The sequence below is a fragment of the Maylandia zebra genome, linkage group LG11, assembly GCF_041146795.1.
Source record: "Maylandia zebra isolate NMK-2024a linkage group LG11, Mzebra_GT3a, whole genome shotgun sequence".
Lineage (NCBI taxonomy): Eukaryota > Metazoa > Chordata > Actinopteri > Cichliformes > Cichlidae > Maylandia > Maylandia zebra.
Window position 1 is genome coordinate 9,125,498 of NC_135177.1, and position 24,879 is coordinate 9,150,376.

Here is a 24,879-nt window from a genome sequence, read left to right on the forward strand (position 1 = left end):
CACTGAAAACTTTTATCTGCACTTGTTGTCTGCTGGACGTTGCTCTGGAAGGAGAAAGCTTTGGTGTTCTATCCTATTCAGAGGAGACAACGCTGTGAAAATATATTGAAAGCTTGAATAAATATATTGAAAAGTAGAAAAGGAAGAACAGTTTAAATTACTACATAATGTTTATATAAATAAATATGAAAGAATAGTTTCACAGTGGACTCTCCATCATTCACACTAAAACAATAAATATCATGTAAGACAAGGTCAAGTGACTCCATAATATGGTCCATACACCCAAAATCCAGTCCATTTATGAGGTAAGATGGGAAAATATTGTTTATTCAGCAAAATTACAATGAAATTGAATACTTAAAATGACTCATCTTGCAGGAGGTCTCCTCTCCTCAGGAACTCTCTGCAGGAGGGGGAGATACAGGAGAGGTGGAGGAAGATCTCAGCCTGGGCGTCTATTGTCTTATGTAGTCTGGAAGATGAGTGGATGGTGGGGTGGGTGCAGTTTTCTCTGTGGTGGGGTTGGGTGGACTGTCCCGGGCTCTGTGGGGCCGGGAGGCGCTGCTGCACTGGGCCCCGGTCTGGATGGGCCTGGGCCCCCTTTCCCTGGCGGGTCGCGGAGTATGGGGGTGCCTACTGGGGTCAGCGGGGGAGCTGGCCCCAGGGAGGGGTCACTTGCCCCTCCCTTCCTTCCCTCCCCATCTCCAGCTGCCTCCCTCTTCCCGCTCCACCACAACCACCCACACATGCAGGGCCTTGGAGTAGGGGTATGTCACCAGGGTGCAGAGGAGGCTACCCCCCCCCCCCCGTCCCCTTCTGGCTGCCTCTGCCTCAATTTTATCCCACAACTTAGACATTCACATTACTCACACTCTCATTACACATACATATAGGATCTTGGGGGTGGGCACGATACACGGAGTCCAAATTACCATCAGGGTGTACACCTCACCCCTGGCGTCGTTGCCCACCTCTCAATTTTAAATACACGTAGACATTGAGGGCTAGCAGGAGGGACTATGCGCTTACCTGCTGCTCTCTGGCAGGTAGCTCCATGCCCTCCTGGGTTTTAAATGCACCTTAGAACACACATGCATCAACACTACAAGGAGCGGGTGGAGGGAGGTTTGGAGTCTTCTCTCACCCCCATTCTCTGCGGCCTGCTGGAGCGGGGGGGCTAGGAGGAGGAGTTGGCCGTCCGACTGCGGTCTGGGGTGTGGGGCCTCCCTGCTGCTGCGGAGTCGGGGCGGTCTGCCTCTCCCCACCGCAGGGAAAAGGGTAACACCACCTGGGTCTGGGTGCAGTTCCCCCCTCCAGGGTCAAGGGTACCTAGACCCGGTTTGTAGAGTACGCTTGGGGAATGTGATCGTGTGTACAGCGTCTCTTCATGTCTGTCTCCACGTTGGTTGAGTGTGGAGTAAGTGCATATGAGAGCATGAGGGTGGGAATGGATGTTTGTATCTGTGTGTGCCTGTATGTCTGTGTCTATATGTCAGGTTGGGTGTCAGGCGCCACCTCTCTGGGGACATCTCAGGCCCTCCAAGGTATGGAGGCCTATCTCCACCCACCACCACTTCCCCTGCCAGTGGCGGACTCCCTCAGGTGTCGGTGCGTTGGTGGTTCTTTGTGTCTGGGGATGGGCGTCCAGGTACACACCGGCTCACTCCTTGGCGGCCGCTTATCGGGGCCTGGAGCCTGGGGCTCGCTCCGGCCATTTCGGAGGTGGGGTGCCCCCGGCCTCTCGGCCTGGGGCTCGGTCACTCAGGCGCAGCTGGCTGCCGGCGGAGCTCACGGGCGCGTCACTGCAACCCCCCCTGGCTTCTGCTCCGCGGCTGCTGAGTGAGCCCTCATCTGGGACTCTCCTCAGCTCTTTCTGGGACAGTGGCGCGGCTGCCCCTCTGTTGGTCTTCCTTGGTCTCTTGTGTTCTGGGGGCCTCTGGATGTCTGGAGTTTTGATCTCCTCCATACCTGCTTCATGCCCTGGAGGACGGGGCTGTGGCCCCCCCACACCCTCTAGCAGATCATTACATGAAGGAACCTTTTAAAAAAACAAAAAACAAGCGCGTCCATGCTCACAGGTGTACACACGTATCCCGTATTCAGCAAGTGAAAATAAAATAAACAATAAAGGGTGAATCAAATGGACCATTATGGCAAGGCTGGGATGATCAATTTGGTAAAGTAAATCCGTTGGGCATCTTTCTTTGCCTTTAGACAATAATTCTGATGCAAAAGAGCCAAACGGGACAGGCAAAAAAGGAAAAAAAAGACTTTTGGATTTTTATGCACTACTTAAATGTACTTAATTTCTCCCCTTTCCTTTAAAATACCTGATATTCTGTAATACTAATAAATAAGTCATGAACTTTATAAAATTACTTGTGCACTACTTAAAATTAAATAAAATAATTTCTGTTTTCTGTAAAAACCTGACTTCTCACCCCATTATTCCAGTGTACCTGCTTTAAGTTATTGCAGTCAAATAACTACACTGAAATTAAAAATAAAATACACTGAAATGCAGTTTAATTGCAGGGGAATTATGCCACTAGTCTCCGATGAGGACAAAGGACTCATCCCATCGTGACACATTAAAAAAGCAATATATTTGACCTTACTATGAAATAAATATGTTTTATGTCAGATGCAGCTACAGGGGATGATTGAGAGCAACTTTTGCAATCGAAGAGCCTTTAATCTGGGACAAAACGTTGTAACAGCTGCAGACAGGTTGTTTGTGTGTGCCTTACTTTAGTGCAAAAGCTGCACTCAGAAAAGGTGCTTTGTGAGGCAATCACACAGGGAATGAATATCCCAAAGTTCAAGTGAGTCAAGAGAAAAATCAAAAAGCTGAGTCCAGTCTTCTGCTCAGTTGCCGCCCTCTAGCTCCAGTCGAGGCCCCAGATTCGGGAGCTGTTCGTCCTCACTTTGATCCTTAGGCTGGTAAATCATATTCTGGTAAATTGTATTGTCCACCGGGGTTAGGATTTTGCTTGGTGGCTTGTTGGGGCGTGGAGGGCCCTGCTGTGATGAGAGCAGTGGCTTTTGAGAGTCTCTGTGTCCTGAAACAGGTTTATATGTTAGAGAGATACTCCCATACAGCTTATGACAAAATTTAATCCGAAGTGATTGATGGCCCTAATCACGACCTTTTGACCTCCCCCCTCCCCCCCGGAAGTGTGTAATGAGCGTGACGAATTGCATCCGGAGAAGGGGGGGTGAACCCCGGAAGCGCGCCATCTGTTGCTAAGCGTGTCGAATTGCATCCTGAGAAGGGAGGGGGGAAACCTCCGGAAGAGCGCCATCTGTTGTTGGGAAAAAAAAGTTTTTAGAGGGAGGGACTGCAGCGGGGGAGGAGAATAAAAAGCAGAGAGGAGGAGTCTGTCACAATTTCTAAGGCACAGACACACAAGATGGATTTCATTCTGCAGCCCAGCAGCGTTCCTGTGTCCGATGAGATCTGCTCTCCCAAAGAAGAAGGCTTTGAATATGACATATTCAAATACAGCATATTTACTATGGAAGGCCTCGATCCGGACCTTATGACCCTACCGGAAATACTCCGGAAGTGTCTAGTCATTTTCAGACCTGATGCGTCATGTTCCCTAAGCACAGCGGTGATGCAGCAGCTGATTCTGTGCTGTATAGAGAGACAGAGCGGCAGCTAGTTTTCCGCAAACTCATAGTCTGAATTCTGTTTCAATATTATGACAATTTTCTCTGTTTTTTTTTTTTACAATAGCGGGTGTAATTTTACTTTCTTAAGCTGCACCGGCGTTTGTAATGGAAATAAAGAGTGACTTCCTGTAGAGATTTCAATAGTATTTTATTTTCCTATAATACAGACGCTGTAAAAAACCTTTAAGATACACCATAGCTTGTGATGAAAAGAAGAACTTTCTATCCGCTTGTAACCTACAGGCTGCCTATGTGTAAAAAATGAATAAATATCCCTTAGTGAATACTACTTTTCCTTTTGAGAGACTGAAAAACAAACCATAATTGCAGCGACAGGCGATCTTGTTTCACACACACACACACACACACACACACACACACACACACACACACACACACACACACACACACACACACACACACACCGCGGGTCAAGGAGGAGTTTTTTTCTTCAATACTTTTACAATGGGTTTTCTCAATAGATAGAAAATGATGACGTTGAGGAGTCAACAGCCGATATTATCATTGCTTGTAACCCGGTAAATAATTTCATACATCTCCTCCCCTAAAATAAGCCTTAGCGGAAAAAAAAGCTCATATTCGAATAAGTTTATTAAAGCACCCCCCCCCCCTCTGTGGGAAAGAGTCAACCATGAGGCGAGTTTTGTCAACAGCAATTGTCCATTTGGTAAAACAAATATCCGCCTCAAAGTCGTATTTTACCGTTGCAGAATGTGGAAAACAGACGGCGTTCGCAAGAAGGCACACACACACACACACACACACACACACACACACACACACACACACACACACACACACACACACACACACCGCGGGCCAAGGAGGAGTTTTTTTCTTCAATACTTTTACAATAGGTTTTCTCAATAGATAGAAAATGATGACGCTGAGGAGTCAACAGCCGATATTATCATTGCTTGTAACCCGGTAAATAATTTCGTACATCTCCCAATAAAATAAGTCTTAGTGGAAAAAAGCTCATTTTCGAATAAGTTTATTAAAGCACCCCCCCCCCCCTGTGGAAAAGAGTCAACCATGAGGCGAGTTTTGTCAACAGCAATTGTCCATTTGGTAAAACAAATATCCGCCTCAAAGTCGTATTTTACCGTTGCAGAATGTGGAAAACAGACAGCCCTCACAGGAGGTACCATAGTTAAAATATTTAAATTTCAACTAAATTTGTAGTAATGATCGGATTTCCTCACTTATCTACACCACACTCCTTGTCCTTGATTTCTTATCGTTTCTTATCGTTCCTCTGTCCCTTAATAGAAACCACATATATAGAAACTATCCTCCCTTTCAGTTGTCTTTTGCACTTCCATATCGCAAAGCAGTTACTGTAGGTTATTTTCTGCTTATGCATTAATGTAATTAATTAACTTATTTATCCTTAAGTAAGGTAATGACTTGAGTTCTAATGCTTTTTGTCTCTTGAGTTAGCTGTCAATGTGGGATTTTTTTCCCCTTTTGTCCAGTTAAAGCTGCCTTTCATTCTTCAACACAGCTTAAACTCTAATAGGTAAGCTTTCTTGTAATTTCTTAGTTCTGCAGGCTTCTTGAAAGACATCCGAGACTCTTCTTTGGATGCTGGCTGCCTTTTGTTTTGTTTTCTGTCAAGATGATCCCACACTGCTTCGATTATCTTGAGGTTCGAACCCTGGAGAGATCAATCCATGACTGATGCGTTGTTTCATCCAGGCATACTTTGACTACATTGGCAGTATGTTTGCGATCATTGTCGTACTGAAAAATGAAGTTGAAGCCAATCAGACACTACGTGGTATTACATGGTCGATCAAAATCTGGTGGAACTTTTCTACATTCATAATTTGATTAATTTGGATAAGAGCTCCAACAACACTGGCTGAAATCCAGCCTCAAAGCACGGTAGAGTATCCACGCTGTGTTAAAGACGGCTATAGACATTCACTGTTGTATCTCTCTTCGGACCTCTTCCATGCATATTTCAAATTTGGATTCATTACTCCATAAGACATATTACAGCTGATTTCTTTTTCCAGTCAATTTCTTGTGTAATTTGGCACACCTCAGCCTTATTTTTCTCTGTTCTCCTTCCTTAAGAATGGCTTATTAACAGCCACCCTTCCAACTCAGATAACTTTTGATGAGGTTTCATGAAATGTTTACAGCACTTGAGTTACTCGCCACGGCCATCCTAAATGCTAAAAACACTAAACTTTAATTCTAAATTACGTAATTAACGTTAACCAGAAAAAACAAGCCAAAGTCGAAATGTTGCTGAGCTGACCTGTGGTATGCTATGTCTTCTAAAGCACGTATAATGTAAACAGAACTGGTCTTTGCACAGAAGCCTGTGGAGCTTCATAATTAACCTCAGTGTGTGAAGAGGACTCTCCATTTAATAATAGCTGTAATAAAATGTTATGGCCGACGGTGTTAAACGCTGCACTTGGGTCTAGCAGGGAAGATTTCAACTTTTCAATATGAATGAAGGCTGAAAACTGATTAGATTAATGTCTGATGATCTTTTCTGTGCTTCTTCAAGTTTGTAACACCAAACATATTAAAGGATGATGTAAGGCTCACAGGAAGAGTTTAATTAGACACACATTTACTATTTTTCTTTATACTCTTTCTTTCTTGACATGTTTAATATGATTACTATCAGAGGAGAAAATGAACCTTGTGTAGTCTAAAAACTTTTTTATTTAATCAAACTGTAATGTTGTTGAACTCTGACGGACGTGTCTTTTAATCTTGTCAACAAATCCTTAATCATCTAAATCTGCCATTTATCATCTTGTAAAATGTTCCCTCTGCTTCTGTTGCACATCTCCCCGGACACTCTCTGCTTCACCTGTCCTGTGCAGGTGGTCCAACCCCTGCCTGCCTCCTTAAACTGGGGTGTTTAAATCTCTTTACCTCTGTTGTGAACTTCACACAAAGTTTGTGGTAACAAAATCAAACTGACGAGGATCTCGTTTGAAAAACACACACACTCACGAGACAAAATAAAAACAGACTGCTCAAAGCAAAAGCAGAGCCCTCACAGCTGGTAGTACAAACACAGTGACAACATGCGTATTAGATACCCTCAGTGCCAAAAGCATAAATATGAAAAAAATGTGATCACCAAGAATATCCTAAAAATGGCATTGAGGTGCGTGTTACAGTAAAGAAAAAAAAAAGTAGCCAAATTTTCATCGGAAAATGTTGAATTTTAGTAAAAACAATGCTCTGTAGTTTGATACTGTCGTTACAGACAAAGCAGATGTTTAAAGCCTTTGGACGCACATTTGAAACGCACTCATTCTCCTTATCAGCTGGAAACATTAAAGCCGTAAAATGACTTTTTCAAACGGATAAAAACTATTGAACAGCAGCAATGTTGAGCCTGTTCCGAAATTTGAATGTACATGTGTTGAAGGTGCGGGTCTTGTTGAATTATTAAACATACTTTCTTTAATTTTTCGAGCCACAAAAACAACAACTTTTAATTTTCTTCTGCTTGAGTCTCGGCCTCGGGTAGCTCTACTTATCATTGCTCAGTCAGTTGTCTGTTTGTGCTACTTTTTTTCAAGGAGCAGTGGATTATTGGTAAGGGTGACTTTATGTGTTTAGTTACTTAAGTGGAAGTACTGTGGAAAGTTTTACCTTACATACATAGATCTACCAGTACAGCTTCTGAGGTATCTGTTTACAAAATGTTATAATCTATTCAAAGGTTCTTTGCAATTTTACATTGATAAACATTATCCTTAACACATTTGGCCCACATAAAGTACTATGGCCATCACACGGTCATTTAGAATTGTTTAAATAACTCGTGTCTTAAGTCCTTCCATCAAACAGAAAATTTAAAAAAAAAAAAAAACATGGTTCACTTTTACATCACAAAATGTTAGAAATATAAGCCGTTCATAACAACCTGAAAGGCTGGGAGTTTAAAATGCAAACCGATGGAAGCAGAAGTAGAAGACTATAATGTCTCAGAGCACACGGTGTCTATTAATGTGTAGACATGTATAAATAAGAGCTTAATAAAGATGCTTAATTTCTTAAGAAATAAACAGGTGGAGTGATCTTTATCAAAAGTGGATGTTGCATCTGTGGCTAAACCACTGTACCCAAAAAAACTTTAAAAATCTACTGTGTGTGAGGCTGTGTAAGTAAAGCTTGCCCTTCACACCTGCGTGTAATAAACCATTTGTTGGGGGTTGTGGATTTGGCACCTCAGCATTGTGAAAGTGGGGAAACATGTTTCTGGCTGTGCATAAGATTCCTCCTTACAACTTAGAATCTCAGTTCTAAATGAAATTCAGATGTTTTTTTAAGTATGGCTAATGTATTATTTGACTTCTAAGGCACGCACACACACACACACACACACACACATACACACACACACACACACACACACACACACACACACACACACACACACACACACACACACAAGAACAACACAGAGAAGAAGAAGAGGGGGTCGTTTTACTACACATCATAAAAACGCAATCATTCATCTTCCAACTGTATCTTTCTGTTCTGGCTTTAGAATCATAGGTTGTTTACTGAGCCGTACTTTGGGAGTCATACTGTTGTGATACTGAGGAGAAAAGGGTAAGGTTTGATAGACTAAACCATTACACACACAAAACTTGAATAACCTAAAGAGTGTGTGAGACTGCTAGCTGTGTTGTTCAGCAATAAACTCATCTACAAATGTGTTAGTAAAGAGCGACTTGTACTTCTGTCCCATTAAGCAACGGTTTAACAAATTTCACTGCAAACTATAAAAGGAATCTGGATTTATATAGAACATAGTAGTGATGGATTAAGTGCAGGAAACACTAGTATAAGGTGTCTATTGAACAAATCTCCTTCAGCGTTCAAAATGACCAAAGTGAGGCCTACAGGCGTTTCTCTCGATTGGTTGTGTTCAGGGAAAAAGCAGCTAAATACACTGAGACTGCTCCACATTGTTAGCGAGTTAACTCTGGATATCTGTAGGTTTTGTCAAACTTGGAGTGAACAAAAGCAGAAAAACAGTAAAAGATGCAGACAGTGAAAGTCTGGTTTATTTCATGAACACAATGAAACATTTTACAGTCCACAGAGCAAAGTAGCATACATGATAAATAGATACACATAACATGAGAAGTAAAACTCGTCGTCTTACCACATGTTATATTCTGTAAACTTAAAATAACCACAGAAATTAGAGTTTAGTGTTTTAAGTCATCTATTAAAAAACATGAGTCAACATTACTGAAGTGACGCTTTAACGATGCGTCTTATCACCGTGTTTATGATGATAAAACATGTTCTCTCGTTAGTAGATGTCAGCGCTGTCACTTGTCATGAAAATGTCCAGAGCCAGGGTTCCTCTTTAATTACCATTGATCATTAATAGGGTCACAAAAGATTTGTCACATTATCCCCATAAACAAAATTGCTTTTATAGAAATCATTGTGATACAAATATTTAGATTCTTGATTCACAATGTGCACGAACTCAAAATCTTTAGAGGTTCATATTTATAAAGTATCGCAAATAATACATTTATACCATTGTATGAGCTACACTTCTTGTAAAAAACTGATTGAAAAAAGCTCCTGTCGTGACCTTCCTTCTGTGAGGACACACACACACAGAGAGAGAGAGAGAGAGAGAGGGGGAAGATCATTAGGATTGGAGGCGTTTTTGGATTTTCACTTATTGTTGGCTTTACAGTCACATAAAATTCATTCCAATTTTTTTGCCTTTGCTTCAATTAAGGTGTTTCTTTAAATCTACAGCAGCTTCCTTTTCAAAAAGTTTACTGACATAGTAAGGAAGTAGCTAGGGAACTCAGTAAGTATGAGCAACAACAGCTTAGGGACTGTTTCTACAATAAAGAGGAATTCATCATCATCCGCAGTTCATAAAAAAAAAAAAAAAAAATAAATAAAAAAAAAAGTGCCATTAAAAACAATTCAGCAGATCCTCAAAGTATGGATACAATCTGTTTTCAGCTGTAGAGGTACGCTTCACGTACTTATCAACATGCAGTTTAGAGGCTTGCATTAGAGTGCTTTGGTACTTGGGCCTCTTTTATTTAGCACGGTTATACCATTGTGTATTTAGCTATATAAATATGCTCAAGAGTCTATTGTATGTTTGTCATGCAATTAAAAATTCAAAAATATAATTTTTAAATCAGTAACTTTGCAAATTTAGCGCGGACCCTCACCCCTCCCTCCGGCTCCCACGGCCCCGCTGTCACCGTAAGACTCATACTCTTCCCCCACGTATGCTGCTATTTCCCCGCGCCCCAATAATTCTTGTCCTTTTTCTGTTGCAGCCTCCCACAGTCCCGTTTTCGGCGTTCCTGCGCGACTCATCTCCCGGTCCCTTGGTTTCTCGAGTTTCACGCGTGTTTTCCTTCTACCCTCCCGGGACGCCTTCAGTTAAAATAAAGTTTATTTTCTCGTATTCCTGTGTGTGTTGGCTCTGCTTCTGGATCCAGCTTGTGTGCTGAACTTTGGTTCATGACACTAATAGTTTTAAATAGAGCACCACAAACAACAGGTATTCCTTTAGAAATAAACTTTTCTTGTGTTACTTCTAAAAACTACAGATTCTTAACTCTGCAACAGTTAGACAGAGTTGGTTACAGTTAGGCCCTCAACAGTCAGCAAAACAAGTCATAAAACAATAAAAGAGGCTCCCTTATCAAGAGCATCCCAGCACTGTAGTTCCATTACAATCAGTTTCCTTTATTTTATCTTATCATGTCAGAGGCCAACTGAAACCAAGTCCACCTATATAAAAACACCCCATCAGACACACAGTAGTTTCCTCAGCACTTCACAATTCCCCCCAAGGTATAGCGTTTTAACTTTTTATTTTTTCGGATCCCAGACACAGCGGTGTGAGGTAGTTAGCACACAGTTTGGACGTGTAGAAAACATTGCTTGTTTGGAACACATCAGCAGAGAGGTAGAGTTCATAGCTGTTCATAAGAGTTTAATTTAATCAAACCTCATTTTACGGATCTAAGTGGCTCCTCATCACTAGCCAATTCACCATTTTATTTAAATATCTGAATTTTCGGAATGAGGATCCAAGCGGGACACAGAGGCTGCTTTAACGCAGCAGAATGCAAATATAAATAAAAGCCTGACTATCCTGAGAGCCTAGCTGCAGCGAGACCTTTCTTTCACACAGATTCCTGGATGTGCGTTGGATCCGACTTTGCTACCCACACAGAGCGCTTCTGACAGTCGGGCGCTGCTTATACAATAGAGAAAAGCAACAATACACCGTGTTTCTCTGCTCCAAGGTAAGGATGTCTGTTATACCCAGCGCATAAATGTCTCTGTGTTAACGCTGATTATTCAAACCCTGTTGAAAATGTGACACATTTGTTATCCAAAAACATTTCCTCTAAATTTGCAAAGTTACTGATTTAAAAATTATATTTTTGAATTTTTAATTGCATGACAAACATACAATAGACTCTTGAGCATATTTATATAGCTAAATACACAATGGTATAACCGTGCTAAATAAAAGAGGCCCAAGTACCAAAGCACTCTAATGCAAGCCTCTAAACTGCATGTTGATAAGTACGTGAAGCGTACCTCTACAGCTGAAAACAGATTGTATCCATACTTTGAGGATCTGCTGAATTGTTTTTAATGGCACTTTTTTTTTTATTTTTTATTTTTTTTATTTTTTATGAACTACGGATGATGATGAATTCCTCTTTATTGTAGAAACAGTCCCTAAGCTGTTGTTGCTCATACTTACTGAGTTCCCTAGCTACTTCCTTACTATGTCAGTAAACTTTTTGAAAAGGAAGCTGCTGTAGATTTAAAGAAACACCTTAATTGAAGCAAAGGCAAAAAAATTGGAATGAATTTTATGTGACTGTAAAGCCAACAATAAGTGAAAATCCAAAAACGCCTCCAATCCTAATGATCTTCCCCCTCTCTCTCTCTCTCTCTCTCTGTGTGTGTGTGTCCTCACAGAAGGAAGGTCACGACAGGAGCTTTTTTCAATCAGTTTTTTACAAGAAGTGTAGCTCATACAATGGTATAAATGTATTATTTGCGATACTTTATAAATATGAACCTCTAAAGATTTTGAGTTCGTGCACATTGTGAATCAAGAATCTAAATATTTGTATCACAATGATTTCTATAAAAGCAATTTTGTTTATGGGGATAATGTGACAAATCTTTTGTGACCCTATTAATGATCAATGGTAATTAAAGAGGAACCCTGGCTCTGGACATTTTCATGACAAGTGACAGCGCTGACATCTACTAACGAGAGAACATGTTTTATCATCATAAACACGGTGATAAGACGCATCGTTAAAGCGTCACTTCAGTAATGTTGACTCATGTTTTTTAATAGATGACTTAAAACACTAAACTCTAATTTCTGTGGTTATTTTAAGTTTACAGAATATAACATGTGGTAAGACGACGAGTTTTACTTCTCATGTTATGTGTATCTATTTATCATGTATGCTACTTTGCTCTGTGGACTGTAAAATGTTTCATTGTGTTCATGAAATAAACCAGACTTTCACTGTCTGCATCTTTTACTGTTTTTCTGCTTTTGTTCACTCCAAGTTTGACAAAACCTACAGATATCCAGAGTTAACTCGCTAACAATGTGGAGCAGTCTCAGTGTATTTAGCTGCTTTTTCCCTGAACACAACCAATCGAGAGAAACGCCTGTAGGCCTCACTTTGGTCATTTTGAACGCTGAAGGAGATTTGTTCAATAGACACCTTATACTAGTGTTTCCTGCACTTAATCCATCACTACTATGTTCTATATAAATCCAGATTCCTTTTATAGTTTGCAGTGAAATTTGTTAAACCGTTGCTTAATGGGACAGAAGTACAAGTCGCTCTTTACTAACACATTTGTAGATGAGTTTATTGCTGAACAACACAGCTAGCAGTCTCACACACTCTTTAGGTTATTCAAGTTTTGTGTGTGTAATGGTTTAGTCTATCAAACCTTACCCTTTTCTCCTCAGTATCACAACAGTATGACTCCCAAAGTACGGCTCAGTAAACAACCTATGATTCTAAAGCCAGAACAGAAAGATACAGTTGGAAGATGAATGATTGCGTTTTTATGATGTGTAGTAAAACGACCCCCTCTTCTTCTTCTCTGTGTTGTTCTTGTGTGTGTGTGTGTGTGTGTGTGTGTGTGTGTGTGTGTGTGTGTGTGTGTGTGTGTGTGTGTGTATGTGTGTGTGTGTGTGTGTGTGTGCGTGCCTTAGAAGTCAAATAATACATTAGCCATACTTAAAAAAACATCTGAATTTCATTTAGAACTGAGATTCTAAGTTGTAAGGAGGAATCTTATGCACAGCCAGAAACATGTTTCCCCACTTTCACAATGCTGAGGTGCCAAATCCACAACCCCCAACAAATGGTTTATTACACGCAGGTGTGAAGGGCAAGCTTTACTTACACAGCCTCACACACAGTAGATTTTTAAAGTTTTTTTGGGTACAGTGGTTTAGCCACAGATGCAACATCCACTTTTGATAAAGATCACTCCACCTGTTTATTTCTTAAGAAATTAAGCATCTTTATTAAGCTCTTATTTATACATGTCTACACATTAATAGACACCGTGTGCTCTGAGACATTATAGTCTTCTACTTCTGCTTCCATCGGTTTGCATTTTAAACTCCCAGCCTTTCAGGTTGTTATGAACAGCTTATATTTCTAACATTTTGTGATGTAAAAGTGAACCATGTTTTTTTTTTTTTTTTAATTTTCTGTTTGATGGAAGGACTTAAGACACGAGTTATTTAAACAATTCTAAATGACCGTGTGATGGCCATAGTACTTTATGTGGGCCAAATGTGTTAAGGATAATGTTTATCAATGTAAAATTGCAAAGAACCTTTGAATAGATTATAACATTTTGTAAACAGATACCTCAGAAGCTGTACTGGTAGATCTATGTATGTAAGGTAAAACTTTCCACAGTACTTCCACTTAAGTAACTAAACACATAAAGTCACCCATACCAATAATCCACTGCTCCTTGAAAAAAAGTAGCACAAACAGACAACTGACTGAGCAATGATAAGTAGAGCTACCCGAGGCCGATACTCAAGCAGAAGAAAATTAAAAGTTGTTGTTTTTGTGGCTCGAAAAATTAAAGAAAGTATGTTTAATAATTCAACAAGACCCGCACCTTCAACACATGTACATTCAAATTTTGGAACAGGCTCAACATTGCTGCTGTTCAATAGTTTTTATCCGTTTGAAAAAGTCATTTTACGGCTTTAATGTTTCCAGCTGATAAGGAGAATGAGTGCGTTTCAAATGTGCGTCCAAAGGCTTTAAACATCTGCTTTGTCTGTAACGACAGTATCAAACTACAGAGCATTGTTTTTACTAAAATTCAACATTTTCCGATGAAAATTTGGCTACTTTTTTTTTTCTTTACTGTAACACGCACCTCAATGCCATTTTTAGGATATTCTTGGTGATCACATTTTTTCATATTTATGCTTTTGGCACTGAGGGTATCTAATACGCATGTTGTCACTGTGTTTGTACTACCAGCTGTGAGGGCTCTGCTTTTGCTTTGAGCAGTCTGTTTTTATTTTGTCTCGTGAGTGTGTGTGTTTTTCAAACGAGATCCTCGTCAGTTTGATTTTGTTACCACAAACTTTGTGTGAAGTTCACAACAGAGGTAAAGAGATTTAAACACCCCAGTTTAAGGAGGCAGGCAGGGGTTGGACCACCTGCACAGGACAGGTGAAGCAGAGAGTGTCGGGGGGAGATGTGCAACAGAAGCAGAGGGAACATTTTACAAGATGATAAATGGCAGATTTAGATGATTAAGGATTTGTTGACAAGATTAAAAGACACGTCCGTCAGAGTTCAACAACATTACAGTTTGATTAAATAAAAAAGTTTTTAGACTACACAAGGTTCATTTTCTCCTCTGATAGTAATCATATTAAACATGTCAAGAAAGAAAGAGTATAAAGAAAAATAGTAAATGTGTGTCTAATTAAACTCTTCCTGTGAGCCTTACATCATCCTTTAATATGTTTGGTGTTACAAACTTGAAGAAGCACAGAAAAGATCATCAGACATTAATCTAATCAGTTTTCAGCCTTCATTCATATTGAAAAGTTGAAATCTTCCCTGCTAGACCCAAGTGCAGCGTTTAACACCGTCGGCCATAACATTTTATTACAGCTATTATTAAATGGAGAGTCCTCTTCACACACTGAGGTTAATTATGAAGCTCCACAGGCTTCTGTGCAAAGACCAGTTCTGTTTACATTATACGTGCTTTAGAAGACATAGCATACCACAGGTCAGCTCAGCAACATTTCGACTTTGGCTTGTTTTTTCTGGTTAACGTTAATTACGTAATTTAGAATTAAAGTTTAGTGTTTTTAGCATTTAGGATGGCCGTGGCGAGTAACTCAAGTGGTAAACATTTCATGAAACCTCATCAAAAGTTATCTGAGTTGGAAGGGTGGCTGTTAATAAGCCATTCTTAAGGAAGGAGAACAGAGAAAAATAAGGCTGAGGTGTGCCAAATTACACAAGAAATTGACTGGAAAAAGAAATCAGCTGTAATATGTCTTATGGAGTAATGAATCCAAATTTGAAATATGCATGGAAGAGGTCCGAAGAGAGATACAACAGTGAATGTCTATAGCCGTCTTTAACACAGCGTGGATACTCTACCGTGCTTTGAGGCTGGATTTCAGCCAGTGTTGTTGGAGCTCTTATCCAAATTAATCAAATTATGAATGTAGAAAAGTTCCACCAGATTTTGATCGACCATGTAATACCACGTAGTGTCTGATTGGCTTCAACTTCATTTTTCAGTACGACAATGATCGCAAACATACTGCCAATGTAGTCAAAGTATGCCTGGATGAAACAACGCATCAGTCATGGATTGATCTCTCCAGGGTTCGAACCTCAAGATAATCGAAGCAGTGTGGGATCATCTTGACAGAAAACAAAACAAAAGGCAGCCAGCATCCAAAGAAGAGTCTCGGATGTCTTTCAAGAAGCCTGCAGAACTAAGAAATTACAAGAAAGCTTACCTATTAGAGTTTAAGCTGTGTTGAAGAATGAAAGGCAGCTTTAACTGGACAAAAGGGGAAAAAAATCCCACATTGACAGCTAACTCAAGAGACAAAAAGCATTAGAACTCAAGTCATTACCTTACTTAAGGATAAATAAGTTAATTAATTACATTAATGCATAAGCAGAAAATAACCTACAGTAACTGCTTTGCGATATGGAAGTGCAAAAGACAACTGAAAGGGAGGATAGTTTCTATATATGTGGTTTCTATTAAGGGACAGAGGAACGATAAGAAACGATAAGAAATCAAGGACAAGGAGTGTGGTGTAGATAAGTGAGGAAATCCGATCATTACTACAAATTTAGTTGAAATTTAAATATTTTAACTATGGTACCTCCTGTGAGGGCTGTCTGTTTTCCACATTCTGCAACGGTAAAATACGACTTTGAGGCGGATATTTGTTTTACCAAATGGACAATTGCTGTTGACAAAACTCGCCTCATGGTTGACTCTTTTCCACAGAGGGGGGGGGGGGGGGGGGGGGGGGGGGTGCTTTAATAAACTTATTCGAATATGAGCTTTTTTTTTCCGCTAAGGCTTATTTTAGGGGAGGAGATGTACGAAATTATTTACCGGGTTACAAGCAATGATAATATCGGCTGTTGACTCCTCAACGTCATCATTTTCTATCTATTGAGAAAACCCATTGTAAAAGTATTGAAGAAAAAAACTCCTCCTTGACCCGCGGTGTGTGTGTGTGTGTGTGTGTGTGTGTGTGTGTGTGTGTGTGTGTGTGTGTGTGTGTGTGTGTGTGTGTGAAACAAGATCGCCTGTCGCTGCAATTATGGTTTGTTTTTCAGTCTCTCAAAAGGAAAAGTAGTATTCACTAAGGGATATTTATTCATTTTTTACACATAGGCAGCCTGTAGGTTACAAGCGGATACAAAGTTCTTCTTTTCATCACAAGCTATGGTGTATCTTAAAGGTTTTTTACAGCGTCTGTATTATAGGAAAATAAAATACTATTGAAATCTCTACAGGAAGTCACTCTTTATTTCCATTACAAACGCCGGTGCAGCTTAAGAAAGTAAAATTACACCCGCTATTGTAAAAAAAAAAAAAACAGAGAAAATTGTCATAATATTGAAACAGAATTCAGACTATGAGTTTGCGGAAAACTAGCTGCCGCTCTGTCTCTCTATACAGCACAGAATCAGCTGCTGCATCACCGCTGTGCTTAGGGAACATGACGCAACAGGTCTGAAAATGACTAGACACTTCCGGAGTATTTCCGGTAGGGTCATAAGGTCCGGATCGAGGCCTTCCATAGTAAATATGCTGTATTTGAATATGTCATATTCAAAGCCTTCTTCTTTGGGAGAGCAGATCTCATCGGACACAAGAACGCTGCTGGGCTGCAGAAGGAAATCCATCTTGCGTCTGTGCCTTAGAAATTGTGACGGACTCCACCTCTCTGCTTTTTTATTCTCCTCCCCCGCTGCAGTCCCTCCCTCTAAAAACTTTTTTTCCCAACAACAGATGACGCGCTTCCGGGGGTTTCCCCCCTCCCTTCTCAGGATGCAATTCGACACGCTTAGCAACAGATGGCGCGCTTCCGGAGGTTTCCCCCCTCCCTTCTCAGGATGCAATTCGACACGCTTAGCAACAGATGGCGCGCTTCCGGAGGTTTCCCCCCTCCCTTCTCCGGATGCAATTCGACACGCTTAGCAACAGATGGCGCGCTTCCGGGGTTCACCCCCCCTTCTCCGGATGCGATTCGTCACGCTCATTACACACTTCCGGGGGGGAGGGGGGAGGTCAAAAGGTCATGATTAGGGCCATCAATCACTTCGGATTAAATTTTGTCATAAGCTGTATGGGAGTATCTCTCTTATGTTTCTTCATAGTTGCCAGTCTCTGCACCCCTTTTCAGCAGGTGTGTGTAGACGAGATTGTCATCAATCTCTTCGTACACATGGGACTCATCATCTTTACAAGTCCCCAGCACGTCTGGGGATTCGTATCCTGGTAAGAAGTTGATGCCATTAGGATTATAGACAGCAACTTCATAATTGCCTTTCTTCTTCTTCTTCTTCTCCTTCTTCTTCTTCTTCTTCTTCTTCTTCTTCTTCTTCCTGTTTGGCGGGAAAAAAGAGAAGATTGGGATTATTTTCTGTTTTATTCAGCTATTGGTGGGTCATCCCCTTTGAAAACACACTAAATAATAGAAATACTCACCTAATCATTACAACTAGCACTATGACAGAAATGACCAGCAGAGTAGCCACTACACCCAGGATGATGGTTAAAGGTGCTATAGAGGAGAAACAATTAACTTGGTTAACATTTGGATCACATTTTCGACTGTGCAGTGGTTGTAAAAAAGAATTCAACAATAAACAGAATTGCTGAAGCTGAAAAATCGTTCAATTATCGTTTATCCTCCCGAGTGTGAAGCTACACTACAGCCTCATATTCCTGTGGTGCCTTACACCAAATGCTAAAGTTATCAAGCTGATGTGATCTGGTCACAGTGCTGCAGTTCTTTTTGTCATAAACCAAAGTCTTGGAAAAATCTGGACCTAGTGATGACGAGGTTTTACCCAGACTATCGAGCCTCCAGCTGTTGGGCAAGTTTGAAATACCTTCCTAACCTGTTTGCTCTGGGGAGTCATGCTCAAACACAGTGTTGTGACCTCCCCAGGGTGTACCCTGAACTGCATAAGTGGAAGAAAACGTAACATTTGGGGCCTTGTTTTCGCTCTCTGTGGTCATCACTTCAAACATCTTCTACATTATGCAATGACAGAGCTTTATGCAAAAATCGATTAAAGCAGTTTTAGATTTCCAAAAGCAAATATTTTCCCCGGGAGTAACTCGGAATAACATCTCATGTATTTATTGTTAATGAAAGTACAAACTATGAATGAGTGAGTGCTTAATCTCGGATTGACACAATATATATATATTTTTTGTCATTGAAGTCAGTGCCGTTTTATTTTTTCAGACCTGTTGAAGCTGGGCTGGAAGCAGACACCTTGAGGGTGAAGGTGAGTCCAGGAGAATCAGCAGGTGCTCTCTCCATCTCGCAGTTCCTCAGCGTGAGCAAAAAGTCTCCCTGGTTCTGGAGCGGCTGTGTGTCATTTAGCCCCAGAACCGATGTCACCCTGCCTTTCTGGTGGTACTCCACTGCTACTTCCTTCTTCACACAATCTGGCTGTGTGAGGTTTAGAAACTGAAGATCAACCCCGTGTTTGTCTGGGACCTGAAAGTACCACTCCATGGTGTCGTCATCAGGAAAGCTCTCTGGGTAGTCCGGCGAGAGCAGCTCTGAGGAAGAGGTCCCTTTTGGTAAAGTCAGAAAAATTCGGGCAAGAGCTACAACACACACACACACACACACACACCAAATAAATTGAAATTAAAACAAAAATTGTTAAATGACACTGTAATTTTGAAAGAAACACAAAACAATGAATGTAAACTCACACTTGATTTTTTCCCGCACAGTCACATCAAACTTGTCATTTTGCAGCTTCTGCTCTGCTGGGACGTCCACAGAAAAGCTGCCGCTTTTCAAAACCTGAGCACTGCTGATGGTGCCACTTCTGCAGTACTTCCCCACAGCCACATTGCCTGTAGACTGGAAGGCCTGGAGGGTGTAGGTGTGTCTGTCTGGACATTTCTCAGATGGATTGATCTGTTTAAGACCCGTGTTAGTGAAATCTATTTGGAAAGCTTTTGGCGCTGCAGCCGCTAGATTCCAGGTAAACGTGCGGTTAAAACGCAGCGCATCAATTGAGCTGAAGTCAGCCTGGATGATGTGGCCACTGCATGACTCCGTGGTGCAAGCTGAAAAGAGAAAATGAATCCACCCATGCTGTGTTAGTCCACTCAGGACTTTCAGTCTCACTGATAAAATAATCAGATATCACACAGACACTTACTTATACGCCGTACAATTTCTATACTGAATACATCTTGAGGTCTGGAGCATTCAAGCTCCACTGACACAGTACTTCCACTGAATGAGTTCAGAGATTCAATACTGCATTTGTTAATAATTGATCCTGTACACACTTGGCAACCTTTGACTTTATTATTATTTCTGATGTTTATGGTGGCTCCTGGTTCAGCAGTGAGAGTCAACTTCTGGGCCCCTGGAAGCAAACAGAGAGTTATAGTGAGCAAAGGGATAAACATGTTGGGTCCTGTATTATATCTGGAAATAACAGAGTGAAATTACCATTTCGATGAGATAAAATTCACAAATATGACTAACTGCAGTGACAGATGATTTCTCCTATAACCAAGCAGCTCTGTATTGTGGAACAAGTTAGATTCCAGATTAGAGATCAAGAGGTAGAAAATCGCTGCAGTACTTCGGTAAATAGCTTCACCATTCCTGGAAGATCATTTGGATCTACGTGGGAAGAATGGATGGCATCTAAAGTATTTGTATTTCCCTAATGAGGATCAGTAATTTGTTATTGCAGCAAATTGTTATTGTTCTATAGTCATCATTATATGATCATAAAACAGGACACCTACACTTTATTTGCTGACCTCTTACCAAATTTCTGTGTATGCACCGAGTCTGCACCTGAGAGAATAAAATAAATCTATTACGGGGCTGATTGTCACAAGGTATGGAGTAGGTTGTCCCTGTAGTTATCAACGGGGTTTCAGTAAAAGAAAAAGTGAGTTAAAAAAGAATAACAACAACCTTGTATTTAAGCTGTGAATTTGAACCAGTGATAATTACTACGAATTATGTATGTATTATATATGAGAAATCTGCAGTGCTTTAACAACCTAAACACTGAAGACAGATTCCACATCCATGATTTTGAATTGATGTCATTTTGAAAAAGCAGGTTGTTCTGTATATTTGTTTAAACAGACTTTTGGTGCAAGATTTTCCAACTGATAAACCGAATTCAATACCAGGAATTCAATTTGAATAGGGATCCACAGGACATGTGGAACAGCTTAAGTCTACCTTACTACTAAAAGAAGTGCAAACTGTGCATTGCATTGTCATAGGAATGCCTGTATGTATTATGCCATGTATTATTTTGGTTAATTAGAATGTGTATAAAATGTTGTTAGACTTGATTGTAATCTCTTTTATACTGCTCTTTAACATGAACCAAGAATGCCTGTTCAATCAGCTTCATGAGAATAATTGGCAGCTATTCGTTATTCTGGTTAATAAAACTCTCTTATCAAGGAGTGCTCTCTTAGTGCTGCTGTTTATACCTAAGGTGATGGCTGCACATTGGAGCTCTGAAACTTTAAACTGGATACATTTAAGCATTCAAATCTCGTTCCCCACAGCCTAATAAAGGAGATGTGAAAATTGCTTCAGTTTCTCAGCAGATCAAGGTGAAATTAAATTGATTGATTGAACAGGTATTCTCTGTGTCCTCTGTTCTAATAATTACAACAAAAAGTTTCATTAGTGCTGCTATCATCTTAAATATATTAATAAAAGTTTCTGGAGGTCATCCAAGGTCCACCAGCCCCTTTCTTTACTGTGAAAAGGTTGTGAAACATAAACCAGTATTGTATACATATATATATATAAAACAATCGCGACCTTAACACATGTTGTAGATGAGAGAAGCAGTGAAAACACGTCGCTTCCAGCCAGAGAAACTCGGGGCATAACCGGCTGTGTTTTAGTTTTTAATCTGTCAGCTGTGGACTCTGTGAGAGTAAAGATTAACTATAAAAACACAATGATTTAGGATCATACTTTAATGCGTATAAAACAATAACAATAAAATTTTTCATTATTAAGTTGCGTTTTAGAATCTGTATATTTCTGCTGTTCATCAGGGAAACACAAAGACTTTGGAAGCCATTAAAAACAAAAGTCTCATGTCCACACTCAGAGGTCTCAGAGATCTTCCGGGAAATGCTGCGCTATTTTCTCGAAAACTAATCAGTCAGTGGTGATTCATACCCACTGATCTCCCGTTGACCACTTCCGCTGTGGACTCGTTATATGGCGTAGCGATTTACCGAAAACAGCCGTACTCAGTATCACCTGACACTCACGCTCTGAGAGCTTCTTGAAAGGGATTTTCTTGCTTCAGCTGTTTTCAGCTTCTGAGTGACATTAGTGTCAGTATTTAACGGACAGATCCACCACCACACCAAATCTCTCCCACTGGTTCATATTTAAGTTTCAGGTTACCTGACACGGTGGAGACAGTGAATGTAAGAAGTAAAATCCACAGAAGGGCCGCGCCTGTTGATACGGACATGCTGCCCTACAGTGACGCTCTGAAACCTTCAATCCTGGGGTGTTAACTGAAGCTCAGGTAGTTGTTGTCAGAGGTGTGGACTCGAGTCACATGACTTGGACTCGAGTCAGACTCGAGTCATTAATTTTATGACTTTAGACTTGACTTGAAAAAATGTTCTCAGACTTGTGACTTGACTTGGACTTTTACACCAATGACTTGGGACTTGAATTGGACTTGAACCGGTTTACTTGAAAAGACTTGATATTTTACCCCAAATATAAAATTTAACATGCATATTATATAGAGATTGAAAATGTGACGTCATTCACGGGTAGAACCGCAAAGGATTCTGGGAACTCGTGGCAATCGGTACTAGCGCACGCAGGCTTTCAATTAAAATCAGTTATACAGCGATAAAAAGAAACACAAAAATGTCAAGAAGCCGTTGTATTATTAACTGCAATAGCCGGTCGCATGACAGCCACGGGAAGCCGACGGGTAAAGAGATCGGTTGTTATCGGATTACCTTGTTGAAGAGAAATTGTTCAAGCCATGTTTCCGAAGTAACAAAGACGCGACGGATGGCCTGGATTGCAGCCATTCAAAGACCAAATAGAACGTCCCAGAACACTCCAGCTCACAGGTTAGTCTGCTCCAAGCATTTACACGAAGGTCAGTGTTTTTTAGTAGTTAATACGTCATTTTCATAACATAATTAGTGATATAGGTTACAAACAAGTCTGGCGCTGAACAGAAATTGTCGCGCTATGCTCCTTTGTTTATTGTGCATAAATAGTGAATTGTCCTGACACAATATTGCGTTTCGCTTCTGTTATTATGGTACATTGACAAAAACATATACTTTTATTCACAGGATAAAACAGGTTTTTTGTATCACTAATTGCGCAGTAGGATTACAGCATACAATATTATTGTCACTGCTACATTTCTGTAATGCGAACCAGAAATTATTTCCACTACTAATTAATTACCGTTGAGCTCAAAGGTCCTATTAATAAACGGTTAACGATTGTGTATTTATGATGACGATTTGTGAGACTGGTAAACTTACAATATGTACGATGGTCTTTCGTTCTACACGGTGCATTTCAAGGTCCTGCACCCATCCGTCGGTAAACTGTACCTGGGCTTGTTGCAGTGACCTGAAGTTACTAAACTTCATGAGTGTATGCACTCACTCCAAGAACCGTATGATTATAAATATGCATATAAATATGCTACGATGAGATAGCTGACTTCATCTAACTAGCAAATGTTGTCCAGGCTACGTTGGTGATACAGTTTTTTTTAATGTGTATGATATTTTTGTCATGCGATTTTAAAGCCGGTCCTATAACCGCATCCAAGAATAACATGCAGCTTATCTCAGAACTGTCGGTGAAAATTATTCTTGGAGCTAAGTTTAATTGAGCTGCATTTTAAAGAGGTGCAATTTCACAATTTGTGTATATTTTCTAAGTTCACTATTTTGTCATGTGTTGAGAAAAACACAGATTTTAAAATTACATGGTCTAATATTTACATTTAGCATATAACTGCAACATTATTTTTTTGTTTTGTTTTTTTTAAAGACTCGAAAGGACTTGAAATTCAAAGTTTCAGACTTGTGACTTGACTCGGACTTTTACACCAGTGACTTGAGACTCGACTCTGACTTGCCTGACATTACTTGAGACTTGACTTGAGGATAAAGACTTGAGACTTACTTGAGACTTGCAAAACAATGACTTGGTCCCACCTCTGGTTGTTGTTGACTCCTAATTGTGAAAGTGTGCCAGCAAGGAGGGAGTGTTTACGCAAGGTAAAGATTAAAGGCGCGGTCAGGAGGACCATATTGGCAGGTATAGGACACAGATGCGTTAGGACAGCCCTGTAGCCCAGTAAAAAATAAAATCCTGAAAAGTATCATGGAGAATTTTAAAAAAAGAAGCTAATATACGAGAACTGTTGCCTGAAACGGCAACTCACCCTTAATCACGTCATTTCAATAAAGATGTCACGATTTAAGATCGCATTGTTATAGAGCCTTAGTTAATGTGAGCAGGACGCCTAACACCTGTGACTGTCTTCTGTTTCTTGTGAAGTTTTTTAATCTTTTAATAGATCGTTGAGTGCAAAACAGTAACCCAAAGGATATATTGAGGTATTTGCTGAATAAGAAATTGATAACTATAAATATGGTTACTCCCAACTGGAAAGATTTACAATGTGGAAACATAAACGATCTTTGAGCTTTCTAAAATTATATTATGAAGAAATCCCCCCCCCCAAACGATAAACAGCCTTGTGTGGTTGCTCAACTGTGAGGAAAAAACCCTGACTTTTAGTTTCTCTTCACAGGACAAACAGGTTAGTCAGGATGTGTTACAGTATCTCAGTAACCGTACATACGGTACATGCTGCTCAACCCATTTCCAAGTGGCACAGAGACAAATGGAAACCTTTGAGTGGCAAATGGCATTTTATTTGTAAGTTTGGTGTAAAACTTTCAGACTATTTCCCAGTATTGTTAATGTATCCCAGCTTGTCTAGATTCTAAAATGCAACTTAATAATGAATTATTTTATTGTTATTGTTATATACGCATTAAAGTATGCTCATAAAACATTATGTTTTAATAGTTAATCTTTACTCTCACAGAGTCCACAGCTGACAGATTATAAACTAAAACAGAGCCTGTTATGTTCTGAGTTTCTCCGGCTTGAAGTGCTGTGTTTTCACTGCTTCTCTCATCCACAACATGTTTTAAGCTCATTGTAGATTCATTACTGGGGTTATTCTAGGAAGCAGGTTTAGCTAAGTCCAAGTTTGTTAATCC

At 40.2% G+C, this 24,879-nt stretch overlaps 1 protein-coding gene across 5 annotated transcripts in view; it reads right to left on the bottom strand.

Moving 5' to 3' along the window:
* LOC112430806 (uncharacterized) overlaps nt 1-24,879 on the bottom strand; it is a 40,037-nt gene that overhangs the window by 12,449 nt on the left and 2,709 nt on the right. For 4 of the 5 annotated variants that reach the window (XM_076889748.1, XM_076889743.1, XM_076889745.1 and 1 more), the window contains exons 1-3: nt 21,989-22,098; nt 19,731-19,943; nt 19,273-19,635 (exon numbers count right to left, since the gene is read on the bottom strand). In XM_076889748.1, the coding sequence (XP_076745863.1) occupies nt 19,273-19,635; nt 19,731-19,943; nt 21,989-22,058 (646 nt within the window). In that variant the 5' untranslated portion in view covers nt 22,059-22,098. Of the gene's footprint in view, nt 1-19,272; nt 19,636-19,730; nt 19,944-21,988; nt 22,099-24,879 lie in introns of those variants that run through there. The other variant, XM_076889744.1, reaches the window with a different exon arrangement.